Source organism: Hipposideros armiger, unplaced genomic scaffold, assembly GCF_001890085.2.
Source record: "Hipposideros armiger isolate ML-2016 unplaced genomic scaffold, ASM189008v1 scaffold_60, whole genome shotgun sequence".
NCBI classification, from domain to species: domain Eukaryota; kingdom Metazoa; phylum Chordata; class Mammalia; order Chiroptera; family Hipposideridae; genus Hipposideros; species Hipposideros armiger.
Window position 1 is genome coordinate 3,333,601 of NW_017731410.1, and position 13,899 is coordinate 3,347,499.

At 41.5% G+C, this 13,899-nt stretch overlaps 1 protein-coding gene across 8 annotated transcripts in view; it reads right to left on the reverse strand.

Annotated features, from left to right (window-relative positions):
- Positions 1-5,522, reverse strand: part of ARL15 (ARF like GTPase 15) — a 397,343-nt gene extending 391,821 nt beyond the window's left edge. For 7 of the 8 annotated variants that reach the window (XM_019641462.1, XM_019641458.1, XM_019641459.1 and 4 more), the window contains exon 1: positions 5,376-5,522. In XM_019641462.1, coding sequence (XP_019497007.1) covers positions 5,376-5,423 — 48 coding nt within the window. In that variant the 5' untranslated portion in view covers positions 5,424-5,522. The remainder of the gene's footprint in view (positions 1-5,375) is intronic. The other variant, XM_019641457.1, reaches the window with a different exon arrangement.
- Between the last annotated feature and the right edge of the window lie 8,377 nt (positions 5,523-13,899).

Here is a 13,899-nt window from a genome sequence, read left to right on the forward strand (position 1 = left end):
GGGGGCTGAGGAACAGAGTTGCCTGGAAACCCACTTGTGGTCACTTGATGAAACATTAGATGCTGAAGGTCAGCTTAGTGACCAGAGTCAGGGTACGGTGAGGTGAGAGGCTCAGAACAAAGGTTTTCTATCCAGCCTTCTCCTTGGTCATTGAGCAGAACCAAGTCCTTGAGATGTGGGAACACCAGTCAGCATGCTTAGTTAGGATCCCTGGTTTCTCTACTCTGTACTTCAGAAGCAGCATAGTATTTACAAGAAACACATTAAGTAAAAATTTCAACTGCATTCAAACAGCTTTGACTCCAAGCTGGAAGGAAGGCAATGAAGAGGGAGGGATCTGGGGCCTCAGCCCCAGCTCTGTTACTTGACAGCTGTGTGATCTTGGGGAAAAGGCCCAACATCTCTGTGCCTCGGTTTTAATACCACTACATGTGGAAAGCACTTACAACATTGTCTGCACACAATAACTGCTCGATAAATGTTGACTGATTTGACCCTCATAACTCATACGCTTAACTCCCCCTTTCCCCCAGCACGCCAACAAACACATGGCTTAGGCACCCCTCAGAAGGCAAGCTCCTAGAGGCCATGCATCATGCCCCCTGTCCCTGTCTGTCCTCTTCTAGGACTCACACAAGACTGGAGGAATGCACGCTGGAGGGCCAGAGCTAATGGCCTTAATCAAAGTTCTTGCCAGATGGTATGGATGGTCTTAAAACTGTTTTCCTATGAGACCTCTAGGTAGTAGATCTGTTTATTGCGTTCACATTGTTTTCATCTTATGATTTATTAATAAAAGAATATTTATGTGTCCGTCTAATCCAGTTGCAGTTAAGGCTAAAAAATGTTTGGCCTATATTGCTACTTTATAGTTTGACCATAGTCAGAACATACAACCTGTAATGTTCATAGTCATGGTTTAAAACAGCACACTTTTGAGATAACTGAACAGCACATAACATCACAAAGGCGCCTTCACTCCTCCTTTCGAATGAGCTCGTTTATAGCTTATTAGTACCTATGGGCTCTGTCCTCTGTAGCACCATTATGAGTTTCTGTTCTTGTCTGGCTTAGGTTGGCTTTTATCCTGCAAACAGAGAAGGATTTGTGCTGATCCATCTACCTCTTCTCACCTGATCTTCCCCCACTGACACATACATTTTTATAATGGCAGGTACAGCCTATGACCAAGAACCTAGGCCACTGATCTACACAAGGAAGAAATCTACAGCCCTGGCTTTATTAAATCCCAAACACAATATACAAATGCAATGATCGTTAGCTGACAAGTAGCATCTGAGACTAATCAATTTTAGTGGTCACCTTTTCAAGTCTAACTTTGCATTTTAGTTCACAATAAACATACATGTGAAACAGGAGAGACGTCCACCAGGAAGCCAAGGAGCACATCACAAGGTGGCTCCTCCCTATGTGCCTCATCCAACCTGTCCTGCCACCGGTTCCTGTAGAGCCACATGCCCGCCAGTCCTACAGCCAAGGGGGTCCCAGCTGAGGGCTCGGACCCCTGACATTCAGGACCATGCGCAAAGTAGGGGTTCCATAAATATGTGTTGAGTGGATTAATGAAAATATCAGACTGTGGTTTTGTTTTTACAGGTATTAAACAATCCTCTAGAGTCTTATGACTTCCCGCTTGCTTATTACCACTCCAAATCTTTCCATATACTGAGACTGGTTTAAAAAGTAGCCCAATACCACTGAGCAGCAATAGTCATTCCACAGGAGACATGAGAATACTATCAGCAATGTAATCACATTACATTAACATCTTACATCTGAAAAGCAATGTGCTACTTATAAATTACTTTGCCTCCATTATCTTATTTAATCATTATAGGCATTACACAAACCATAACACATCTTACTGCTGTTGTTTCGATGGGGTGGGGGAGAAACAGGTGAAATCCAGGCTAACCAATACACATGAGTCAGGGCAAAAAGGGAACTTTAAACTGAAAAGAATCTAGAAGTGGATCTCGTCCAACCTCCCAGCAAAAACTGGTAGACATGTTTTTTCTCGTTCATTATAACTTGACTATTTTCTCCCACCATATTCGTAAAGCTCTGCACATTGTCTCACTAGCTCTACCTGTCAGAAGAGAGAGTAAGATGTTGGTACTGCCTGTTGGAATAGCAGCAAAATCTTTACCCATAGACCTGACAGGTGTGAACATGGCCTTTAAAGCCCATCATCATGAAAATGAGGGAAAGGTGTGTGGCCTTCTAAGTAGAGTCCCTTATCAACTGGAAAATCGAGATTTTATATTTGCTTTGCCACCCAGGCTAAACAAATTATATCTTGATAATCTGAAACTGAAGAGTAAAAGATACATTCTGCATTCCCCAGAACAAAACACCTAATCCAAACAGATTTTATCTTGTTTCAGTTAAGAAGCTAGTGAGAAAAGTAGAGTTGCCCCTTCTGTCTCAAATTGCTTCAACTCAACAAATAAATATAGGGTGATACACATAATTATTTAGCATTTGCAAATTACCATGATCTCCCTGAGCTGAAATCAATAAAAACCCTATCTTAAATATTAAGGCACTGTCCCTGTCCCTCACCTTATCCTGTCACCTCTCATTGAGAATATTTCTTTTCAGTTAAGAAATCAACAGCAAGTTCTAAAATCAGAGCTTCATCATCTGTTTTAATAGCCACAATCCTATTAAAAGCTGTTAAAAATAGCACCTCTACCACCTTTCTCTCATTCCTCTTCCTTTCCACTCTCCTCCAAATAAAGAAGGTTAAGCGATGACTTCCAGCCCAAAGAACAATGAACAATACATACACACACAAAGCTTCCTCTTCCAGCTTCCAACAACAACAAGAAAGTATAACACCAATGAAAAAGAAAAATGAAGGAAAGATGGCACACCATTATTCTTAGCAAGTGCACGGAGTTAGTCCACAAGCTCAGCAAAATCTGGAATCCAACTCAGAATGAAAGGAACATTTTTTTTTTTCTGGACAGCAAGTAAAAATAACTTAGGAATTGATTTGTTTTAAAAATAAGATCCCAAATACAGTCAACAAAATTGATATTCATTTTTCAGAAACTGGTTTTTAATAAACACCATAAAAAGATTATGCATAAGAAAACAAGTCCATCTGGCAGGCACGAAGGAAGGAATGATATGTGGCATATCATTTTCTCTAAGAGTTGATAAGCAAAAAGTAAACACAAAAGACCACCTCAAGAGGATTTGTGTGTGTGTGTGTGTGTGTTTCAGTCCAGTTTCAGTAAAAAACTAGACCTAATGTTCAAGGATTTTCTCAAATCTTTTCACAGGAGATACTTGGCACACATAAAAACTGACTTATTTCCTTTGAGATTTTTTTTCTCACATTAAATACTTAGCCAATGATTTTTATGGGACTGTTTCACTGTATGTGAATTATTTAAGAAGCATAGTTAACATGACAAAATAATAATTTTTTTATACCAATGCAATAGGGTGGGGGGGGGGAGGTAAAACAAAAAGGTCATGTCAAATTTGAGGCCCACTGATTTTGCCCCAAAACTTAGTAAATTAACAAAGAAATTAATCTGCTTTTAAGGTAACCTAAAGCCCCACAAAACATTCATCCACCTACCCTTAGACTCTCCATCTAGAAATTAATCTGAGTCATTAATCAGAGTTTTTAATTTTTTTTCTCACTAAATGCTTGAGTGGGTTTGGCACCTCAAAGACAGCTTTATGATGCAATTTGCAAATTTAAAGCTCACTCAGTAAATAAAGAAAATACTGTAATAAAATTATTAGAACTACCTGACTCCTTTTTAGGAACAACTTAAGTATCCAAAATTAGCTTTCAATAGTGTAGGTAATGTTGCCCTTTCGTACTTGGTGATTATCCTCAACAAACTTTGGCTTTTATTTAGGCTACTACAAGAAAATCCATTGCACTGTATTTTATAAGACAAGCTACAAAATAATTAGTTATTTAATTTAGAAAATAATATTTGAAAAACATTTGGCAACTCTCTTAACCTACATGGCACTTTGCATTTTAAGACACACAATCAGGTACCCTTAACTGGCTCCAGTTGTGGGTGGATAACGTCCCTTTATCACAAAGATAGAGGAAGTTACTGACATCAGCAAATGAACAACAAAACAATTTGAACTCAAGAATTTTTTAATCTGCTCCATTCACAAGGTCATGTATTAACTGCAATCAGCACCCTTCCCCACAAGCTCATCAAACCTTGAAGCTTTAGGAGAAACATTCCCTTCACCTAAAAAGCCCAAATAGAAGATAACATGACACATTAGTCCTTGTCCAGCGTTTCTTGATCATGAAAGCATTCAATCTTTAATACAGCATTAAGTGTAATTCCTAGAAGGCACTGGCACATCTCTGCCAGGCCAACTACAGTCGAAAACCGACTGAATGTGGCCAACAAGATGACAGACGGGTAATGTTTTTAACCATCATCAATCTGTATGGCAACAGCGGTTCCCGCTAACAAGGTAAACCTGGTAATTGCATAGGCTCGAAAAGAGCCAATGTCAATCAGGATCCCCTGAACACAAACATGCAGCTCTGGGGGAAATATACTTTCTGGAACAATACAAGGTCTTGCATAATTCCACAAACACACACACACACACACACACACACACACACACACGTCTGTTTTTAAAATAATGTTCAGTCCCAGCATTGTGCTGACACTTTTTCCATCTAAACTTCTCAGCACAAGCCTGGCCTAAACATACAACTGGGATCCAATTCGTGCACATGGTAAACGAGGCATGCACCCGCGACCGTAACGGTGGGGCAATACCTTCCCCTACCCTGTCCTGTTCTGGCCAGGCTGCGATGCAGTTTAGTCCTGTCTAGTTTATGGTAATGTGCTTTTAAAACCTCGCCGCGACCGAGGTCATAGCTTTAGAGATCTAATAACAACCAAATGACCGGAGCTGCCGGGCACTTAGTGAGCCATTCTGGTTATGGCTCTTTAATAGTACCTGGAGTTCTGCTAAAGGGAAAACTCCTGCTTCCCCGGGAAGAAAGTCCTTTTCGGGGAGCGCAGGGGGAAGCAAAGAAGTCGATCGCGGACAGGGGACGACCCGCCGCCGCGGCCCCATCTCTCCCGCAGCCCCTGCGAGCCCCTCACCCCGCAGGGCGGCTGGCCCGGGTTGCACCTTTACCTGTCAGCTCTACCACCCCTTCCGCCAGCCCCTCCGAATCCCCGCACAGCTCTACAGCCGGCTGCGGGAGAAAGAACCCCCAAGGCATCCTATCCCAAAGAAAGAAAGCAAAAAGGCTGTTCCTCCAGGCGGGGGGACATTAGGCACGTCGGGGTCCGAGAGGCGACACGCCACCCCCTCCCCACACCTACCAGATAATCCATGTACAGAAACGCCTCAGTTATCTGGAGATCAGTCATCCGGCAGCCTAAAGCATCCGGAACGGCTCCGAACCCGGAAAAAAAAGCAGCGTCTCTGGTTGCGAGCGAGCAGCCCCTGAAAAAGCCAGAAACAACGAATATAGCCGAGAGCAGCCGAGGAGCCGAAGATTACACAAGGGGAGCGGCGATTGGCCGGGAGGGCGGGCAGAAGAAAAGGAGAGCGCTCATTGGCTGCGGCGCCTATAAAAGGCAGGCCACTGCGGGTGGCCTGAGAGAAGCGCGGGAGCATCGAGGGCCCTGGTTCCTGTGAAGAGGGCGGAGGGGCGGGAGCTGGGGCGGCGCAGGCGGAAGAGCGAGCCGGGAAAAGCGGAAAATCGGCCGGTCCTGCTGCTGCCTGAGTTCTGTGTGCTTCCATAGTCTCCTCATTGGGTAGAGCGGAGCAGAGCTGTGCTCCAGTGCTGGAGAGCGTTAATGTCCCCTCCCTCTTCCCACCCCAGGTAGGAAGTTAGCGCCGAAACGCGGGAGGAGTGGTAGCCACCGACACTTAGTGTCCCTCTTCGGAGCGATTTCCTTAAGGCTCTGCAGCCTCGAGACGGCCCCGCGGGGACGCTCGAAGTGTGTAGGAGGGTATGCTGAACTGGCAAGCCTGTGACTCGGGGACAGCCCCTCCCCGCCTTTAGATGTGAACCAGCGAAGGCGGACAGCTCCAGCCTGATGTCCCTGGGGAGACACAGAAGCCCCGGACGCGGCCAGAGGTACCCCAGGAGGCTACCTCTAATCAGATTGCCTCTGAAGAACTCGCTCTCTACCACGTGAAAGGAAAAGAAAAAAAGTTGAGGGACTCGGTCGAGTTGGTTGTAGACCTCGAGCACTCGGGAAGAAGCAGATAAGTCAGTTCTTTGCATGCTTGGAGTCCAATTACACTGAGCACAAATCATCGGCTCTGCAGAAAATGAGCAATAGAATAAGAAACTCGCTGGAAAGACCCAAGTAATAGAGTATTTGTGACCTGCTGTCATTGTAAGAGGTAAAAGTATCTATGAGCAGGTGCCCTTGAGACCTGGTTAAGAGAAAACAAAACTTGGAAATTGGCATGGAGATTTCACTATTGCATTAATAAGCTTGGGGAGAGGGGCAGCTGGATAAGACTCAAGTTTCGCTTATTTTATTTATTTATTTATTTATTTATTATCTATTTAGGATTGAGGCTATGAACAAACAATTCAACAGGAACAGCAATGCCAGACATATCAGGCTCAGGTGACTGAGGTCTCCCCACCACCACCACACCACCACAGGTTAAGGAGGATGAGGGATTGCTCTCACGTATTAATAATTAGGGCTTCCATACAATGTTTCAAGTGTGAAACTTGAACTTAAACATTTCTGAAGCAACTGCCTAGTGGTATAAAAGCTGTTTCAGGAGTTGGATTTTTATTTTCCCCCAACTTGGCACCTTCCTCTTTTGTATCCTTGGGAATGAATTTTCATACAATAAGCTTATCTGGGGCCACCAAAACCGTTCTATTAGATAATAATGGAATTCACTCTAAATATGTACAAAACAGGGACACTTAGTGTCCCTCTAAGGGAGGGTGGCCCTTCAGAGAGAGCTCCAGGTGATGAGAATCTTGCAGCTGAGAAATGAGAATTCCTGTGGCCAGAGGGTTTTTTGAAGGAACTTAGTACAGAGCTTGACTTCACTGATCCAATTTACAGACAAGGGGTGTGTGTAAATACTTCTAACGAAATTTCAATGAGTTTTTGCCTATGCAGGAGCTAACTAGACTCAACTGTATTAAGTCATTAGATCCCATTTTGATTGTTCTCAGCATTTCAGGTCAAACACGTGTAGATTTAGAAGAGATTTTGACCTGGATTCTGGAAGTGAAGGACTTCCATAACCTATAGCACAATTGCTTGACACTAATTGCAGAAGTTAAAATCCTCTCAACCTTGCTAGGAAAAATAATTCAAATAGACAGGGAAACTTTTGTTTGTGTTTGTTTGTTCGCCTTCCTTCCATGAATAAGCATACTGCAAATAAGATAAAAAGCTTGAGTTAGCAAAGAGACACTTTTTGGCCCATTTTCTTAGTAATAAGTGATGTCTTGACTACTGCCAAGTCAGACTCCTAAGAGTTTCTATGCAGGGAAGATAACCACTCAGAAGCAGTTGGCTCTCCCCTTCCTTTAAAAGCTAACCTGAACAGAAATGGTCATTAAGCTAAACATGGCCATGCTGCTTCTAGGAATTAGTAAATGGATCCAAAGCAGGGAGATGAAAGAATTTGTTTACGGAAAAGTTCCAAAGGCTGCACCATAGCACTCACCCTGTTCCATATCATGTGCACATTCATCATGACTGGCACCAAGGAAAACCTTATGTTCAGTGTAATGTAATAAAAGAATCATGTACAGTAATACATGGTCGCAAGCATAATTCGTTCTGGAAACAAACTCCTTGTATTGCAAGACATCGCTCATTTACCACATTAAAATGTATTAGAAATGTTGGCTCGTCTTGCGGAACACTTGCAAACCACATTACTCGCAATCCAAGGTTTTACTGTATTGCCTTTTGGGAAAGAGTCCTTGTAAAAAAAACAAACAAAAAAAAAAACCCTAAAGCTTCAGAACTCCCTACTGAGCACATTTTTCTAATTAGGTGTTAATCTTCTGGGATGTTAATGTGTCCACCCTTGTGCAGAAGAAAGAAGTCAGCTAGATTATGTTGGTATAAATAGATAACACACTATGCATTACAGGAAGCTGAAGTCATCAAGTGGGTAGCAACAGCAGTAATCCTCCCAATTCGTGCTTTTAAAAAGAGAGTGTTGAGAGGTGAGAATGCATTCATTCAACCTATCCCACTATATGCCAAATAACAGGCTGCAGTCTTGAATAAGACATGATCTCATTAATGTAGCCCTGTCTTTGCTCTCTTCCAGATGCATAAGAAAACATGTATAAACTCATGAGGCAATTGAATTACCACACAAGTTGAGGAAAGAGGCCACCACTGTCACTTGTCAAAAGCAAGGAGAAATTCTTTTGACAGTCCATACTCTACAATTCCATAAAGAGCACTGGAGGAAATTTTTTATAAAAGTGTTCCTTGCTGGGCCCGGCCGAGTGGCTCAGTTGGTAAAGAGCGCGAGCTCCAAGCAACAGGGTCGCCAGTTCCATTCCCACATGGGCCAGTGAGCTGCGCCCAAGCTGAGCAGCCAACAGGTGGCAGGATGGCTCAACCAGTAGGACAACGTACTCCTAACAATAAGGTTGCCGGTTTGACTCCCACATGGGATGGTGAGCTAGGCCCACCCACACAACTAAGATTTAACACAGCACCTTGAGCTGAGCGGCCATGAGCTGCCGATGGGTAGCCGGATGGCGACTGGACTTGGAGCTGGGCTAGCTGCACCCTCCACAACTAAGATTGAAGGACAGCAACTTGGCTGTTCCCCTTCCCCAATTCCCCAATAAAATCTTTTTTTTAAAAAAAGTGTTCCTTGTAGGAAACAAAAACAGAAATGCATTTTTGCAACTTGGTCAAATTCTATCATCCAGAAAAAACAACATATTAGTAACTATTTTCATCTACTCCTTTTTTGTTGTTCATTTGATACATCACAACTTTGGGGAAAATACTCTCTTTGCTAGTTTAGTATCATGCATGCTGAATATATAAAATCCACCATATCATGAAACACTTCATAAATGTTTAATGGCTATATAAAGCTCTGTTGTATAAATGTACTATGTTAACAAACCCTGTTATAGACTACTGTTATAAATACTGCAGTGAATGTTTGCTTATTAAATTGTTCACATCTCATCATCCTAGCGTAAGTGTCTAGAATTGGAATTACTGGTACAAAGGGTATAATGCTTTTAATACTCATTTTGTTCTAGTTTATACTCATTCCCCACCCTGACCCCAGAGTAGGGAGTGCTTCTCTTGCCTCATTCTTGCCTTGACTGAGTATATTATCCCTTAATAGCTAAGAGGTGGTATCTTTCATCAGAGTAACTCTTAAACCATGGACAATCGGTTTTCAGAAAAAGTGGAGGTGTCAACATACTGAAATCTGCACAGGTCATCAGACACTTTGTTTGCTTACTTACTGCCCCCAATAACCCCTGTGACCTTAAAACTCTCTTCTGAGACCTGCCCTTTATTTTCCAGGGCCTTGACCTCCCAACATCTGATTTATCCCAGTCCCGTTCTCTGTTTCCTAAACCTAAAAATGTACCACTGTATCCTATAAGATGAACCTCACAAGAGCAGGGTACCCACACATAAAGCTACTAACAAAACTTGGTTCATGAATGGAAGAGGTCAGAATAGGGTTGGGGGAGCAAGGATTTACTGTAAAAAGATAGCTCTTCCAAAAAGGATGTACTGGGTCTTGGAATACTAAAGCCAAGATAAGGCATTTAAAATGAATCACCACTTAGAGTGATAAATATAATTATACCAAGAAAATGTAACTAGACCCCACAAGCAACCACTTGTTCAAGCACCAAATATCATCAAGAAGCTATGTAAATCCTTCTCAGCCCTCCCCCAGGATCATTTACTTTTTTAGACACACTACAGCATTGCTGATTGTATTAGTTTTCTGTCGCCACTGTGCAAATTACCACCAAGCTAATGTCTTACAACACATTTATTCTCTTACAGTTCTGCAAGCCAGAAATCCTGAGTTTTATGGAGCTAAAATCAAGGTGTTGGCAGGCTGGTTCCTTCTCCAGGTCCCAAGGGAGAAATCCTTCCTTGTCTTTTCCAGCTTCTGGTGGCTGTCTGCATTCCTTGGCTTGTGGCCGCATCACTCCAGCCTCTGCAGTTTTGGTCACATGGCCTTCTCCTCTTCTGTAGTCTAATCTCCTTCTGCCTCTCTAAGGACAATTGTGATTGTATTTGGGGCCTACCCAGATAATCCAGGATAATCTCACCACCTCAAAATTCTTAATTTGTCACATCTGCAAAGTCACTCTTGCCATATAAGATAACATTCACAGACTCCTGAGATTAGGACCTGATATCTTTGGAACCATTATTCAACCTGACACGCTGATCGTATGATGCACAGAAAAAGCAAATACTTCCATGGAAATCCAAGTGACTAGCATAATTTACTAATGCCTAAGGAATCAGAAAAGTGGGATAAACTCCCAACTTCAGAAAGAATTTAGTTAATTAAAACTTTGTGATGCAGCCTCAGGATACTTTCCAATTCTATTTACACAGTTCTATTACTTCTCATCTGGCATTTGAGTATATTTTTCTTCCTGTACTTATACTTAAAAAAAAATAACGTCATTGCAATGTAATTCACATACCATACAATTCACCCATTTAAAGTATACAATTCAGTGGTTTTGGGTGTATTTTCAGATTTGTGCAACTATTAACATGGTCAATTTTAGACCATTTCATAGCCTCTAAAAGAAACACTGAATCTTTTATCTATCACTCCCTCCACCCGCAAACCTTCACCCTAGGAAACCACTAATCTACTTTCTGTCTCTACAGAATTCTCTATTCTGGACTTTCATATGAATAGAATTATATAGTACATGGTCTTTTATGACTGACTTCTTTCACTTTACATAGCTTTCAAGATTCATTCCTGTTGTAACATGTACATTCCTTTCTGTGGCCAAATAATATTTCATTGTATGGATATACCATACTTCATTTATCCATTCATCCATGAATGGACATTTGAGTTGTTCCACCTTTCAGCTATTATGAATAATGCTGCTCTCTTATTATATATTTTGTCTCCATTTCTTTTTATCACTTCCAATATTCACTTTTTTTTCCAGATATCTTCCTCTCATTTCTTTTCCTTCCTTGCCTATAACTTAACTTTCTACTTCATAGTAATCTTATTCTGCCCAAATATGAATGCTATTTCCTTCCTTCAACATTTATGACTTTTCTTATAAAGAATATTATTTATCTGCTTGTCACAGTCTTAGTCCTTCTCTCCACAGCTTCTTGAAATCCATTAGTAGTTTTTTCTATCTAGATAGTATATAAAAGGATGAAATCTCTGAACACATTTTAATTACACAGTGTTTATGGTAGTTTTGAATCTTCTGTGGGATGAAACACCTGAATTGCTTTATCCTGCATGACAGGTAATAGTATGCTAAGTTCCTTGAAAGTCTTTGAATAATCAAGATTATAGAAAAATAACAGGATTATAAAATAAATTGAGATGGTGAATCCCAAAATTCAACTATGTATCCTTAACTGTAAAAATACTCATTATTCCTTGATAGTAATTTATTTCAAAAAGTGAAAAAAAAATGCCCTTTGAGGGAAGGGGGCGGAAAGGTTCTTTGGAGACTAAGATGAGCTGTATGTGGGTATGGAGTAAATGTGCTTACTCATATTGGAAGATCAATTTTGACTTTAACAACCAAACCTTTAAAACTAACTCACACTGGATTAGATATGTGTTTTAACATAACAGCTTATAACATGTCTTCAGTGCACGCAAATCGACAATACATTAGAACATAGTGTCCAGGGCAATGAAGTGTAATACATCAATTCCCCAGGGAACCTGATAATTTAACAAAGGTCTAGTCATTTATTTTAAAAAAACAACAAAAAAACTTATTTTTACAAACTCCTATAAACCAAACTGACATGCCTTCTCTAATAATACCTGTGACCTAAAGAGCTCATCAAACTCACAGTTGACAACCCATATCATTCTTGCTACAAGATATACACTATTTTCTCTGTATCATTCTTTTTTTCTGAATTCCTTCTCTTCCCAGCTGATTTTGTTGGAACTATGTTTCATGTTGTTGCTGGTTGTATTCTCCAGGAAGCAAATGCAGAGATGGAGTTAGGAGCACAAAAGGTTTATTAAGAAATAAACCCATGAAAGAAAAGAGCTGCAGAATTGGGCAGGGAGGATGGCAGAACATTATACACACCTGACAATGTCTCTACTAGTCTTACAGGGAGCTCCAAAGAAAAACTGCCCATTGGAGGAGTCCATGTTGTGCATAAGTGGCTAGACCAGCGGTTCTCAACCTGTGGGGCGCGACCCCTTTGGGGGTCGAATGACCCTTTCACAGGGGTCGCCTAAGACCATCAGAAAACAAAAAGATATTTACATTACGATTCATAACTAGCAAAATTACAGTTATAGAGTAGCGACGAAAATAATTTTATGGTTGGGGGTCACCACAACATGAGGAACTGTATTAAGGGGTCACGGCATTAGGAAGGTTGAGAACCGCTGCTGTAGGAGTATCAGGATCGCCCGCCCCCCACCTCTTCCCCCCCACACACACACACACGCTGGCCAGTAAAGAAATAAAAAGAGATCCACAAAGAGAATTCGAGACAACAGCATAGGGAAGATTAACCATTTGGAAACTAGAAAGTAGATCGAGAAGTGACAACATGGCAGAACAGACCAAGCTGAAGCCTCAGTTCTAGAGTGCGGAAAGCCAGCAAGAAGCAAGCTGATTCCTGCTGCAGAACTCCTCTCAGCTTAGGAATAAGAGGTACCTGATCCTTTAAATTGAAAGAGTCTAAAAGGCACGTTTGAGCCCACTGATCTGCCTCCCTCCACAAAACCAGGTTATGTGGCTCTGTGCCCCACAGGCACCCTGAATGACCAGAGTGCAAGTTTACTCCTGAGGTTAAACTAGAGAGGGCTTGACTTCAGGGACACCAAGTAAAACATAAAGGCAAAAAGTAAACTTAGTAGAGCTGGAAGAAAGCTTAGGAAATCACTCAAAAAAGATAAATGAAAAGCAACTGAGCAAAGAAAATTAAAATACCAACCTGCACATCTAATACCCAATTATTTTAAGACAAACAAAAAAACAACAACAGGCAATGGCCTGAAGAGCTTATCAAATAGTTCTATTAATAGCAAACATTCCACAACCCAAGACTGTGCACTTCTAGGCCAAGAAGACCACAAATACGCAGGACAATGAATGAAAAAAGATGTATTATTAAAGAAAAAATTTTTAAAACCTTCCTACAGAAGCACCACACCAAACAGTTTCCACCAAATTCCACCAAACATTCCAGAAACAAAAATTCCACCTGAAAACCATTCCAGTGTTGGCTTCTTTGGAGGCCTCTTCCCTTAGCTTGCAGATGGCTGCCTTTCCCGAGTCCCCAACTGGTCTTTCTTCTGCATACGTCCTAATCGCCTCAGCTTATAAGGGCTCCAGTTAGATTGGACTAGGGCCCACCCTAGCAGCCTCATCTTAACTTAATTACCTCCTTAAAGGCCCTGTCTCCATATACAATCACCCTCTGACAAACTGGGAGTTAGGGCTTAAGCGTATGAATTTGGGGGTAGAAGGACACAATTCAACCCATAATGACATTCAAAGTTGGCCATCTAAAAATATAAGGGAATTTATTCAGATTGGTGAAGGATATCTACAAAAAAACTTACAGTAAACTCAGAAACAAGGGGGCCAGCTATCCCTGCTTCTACCCTACATTACAACAA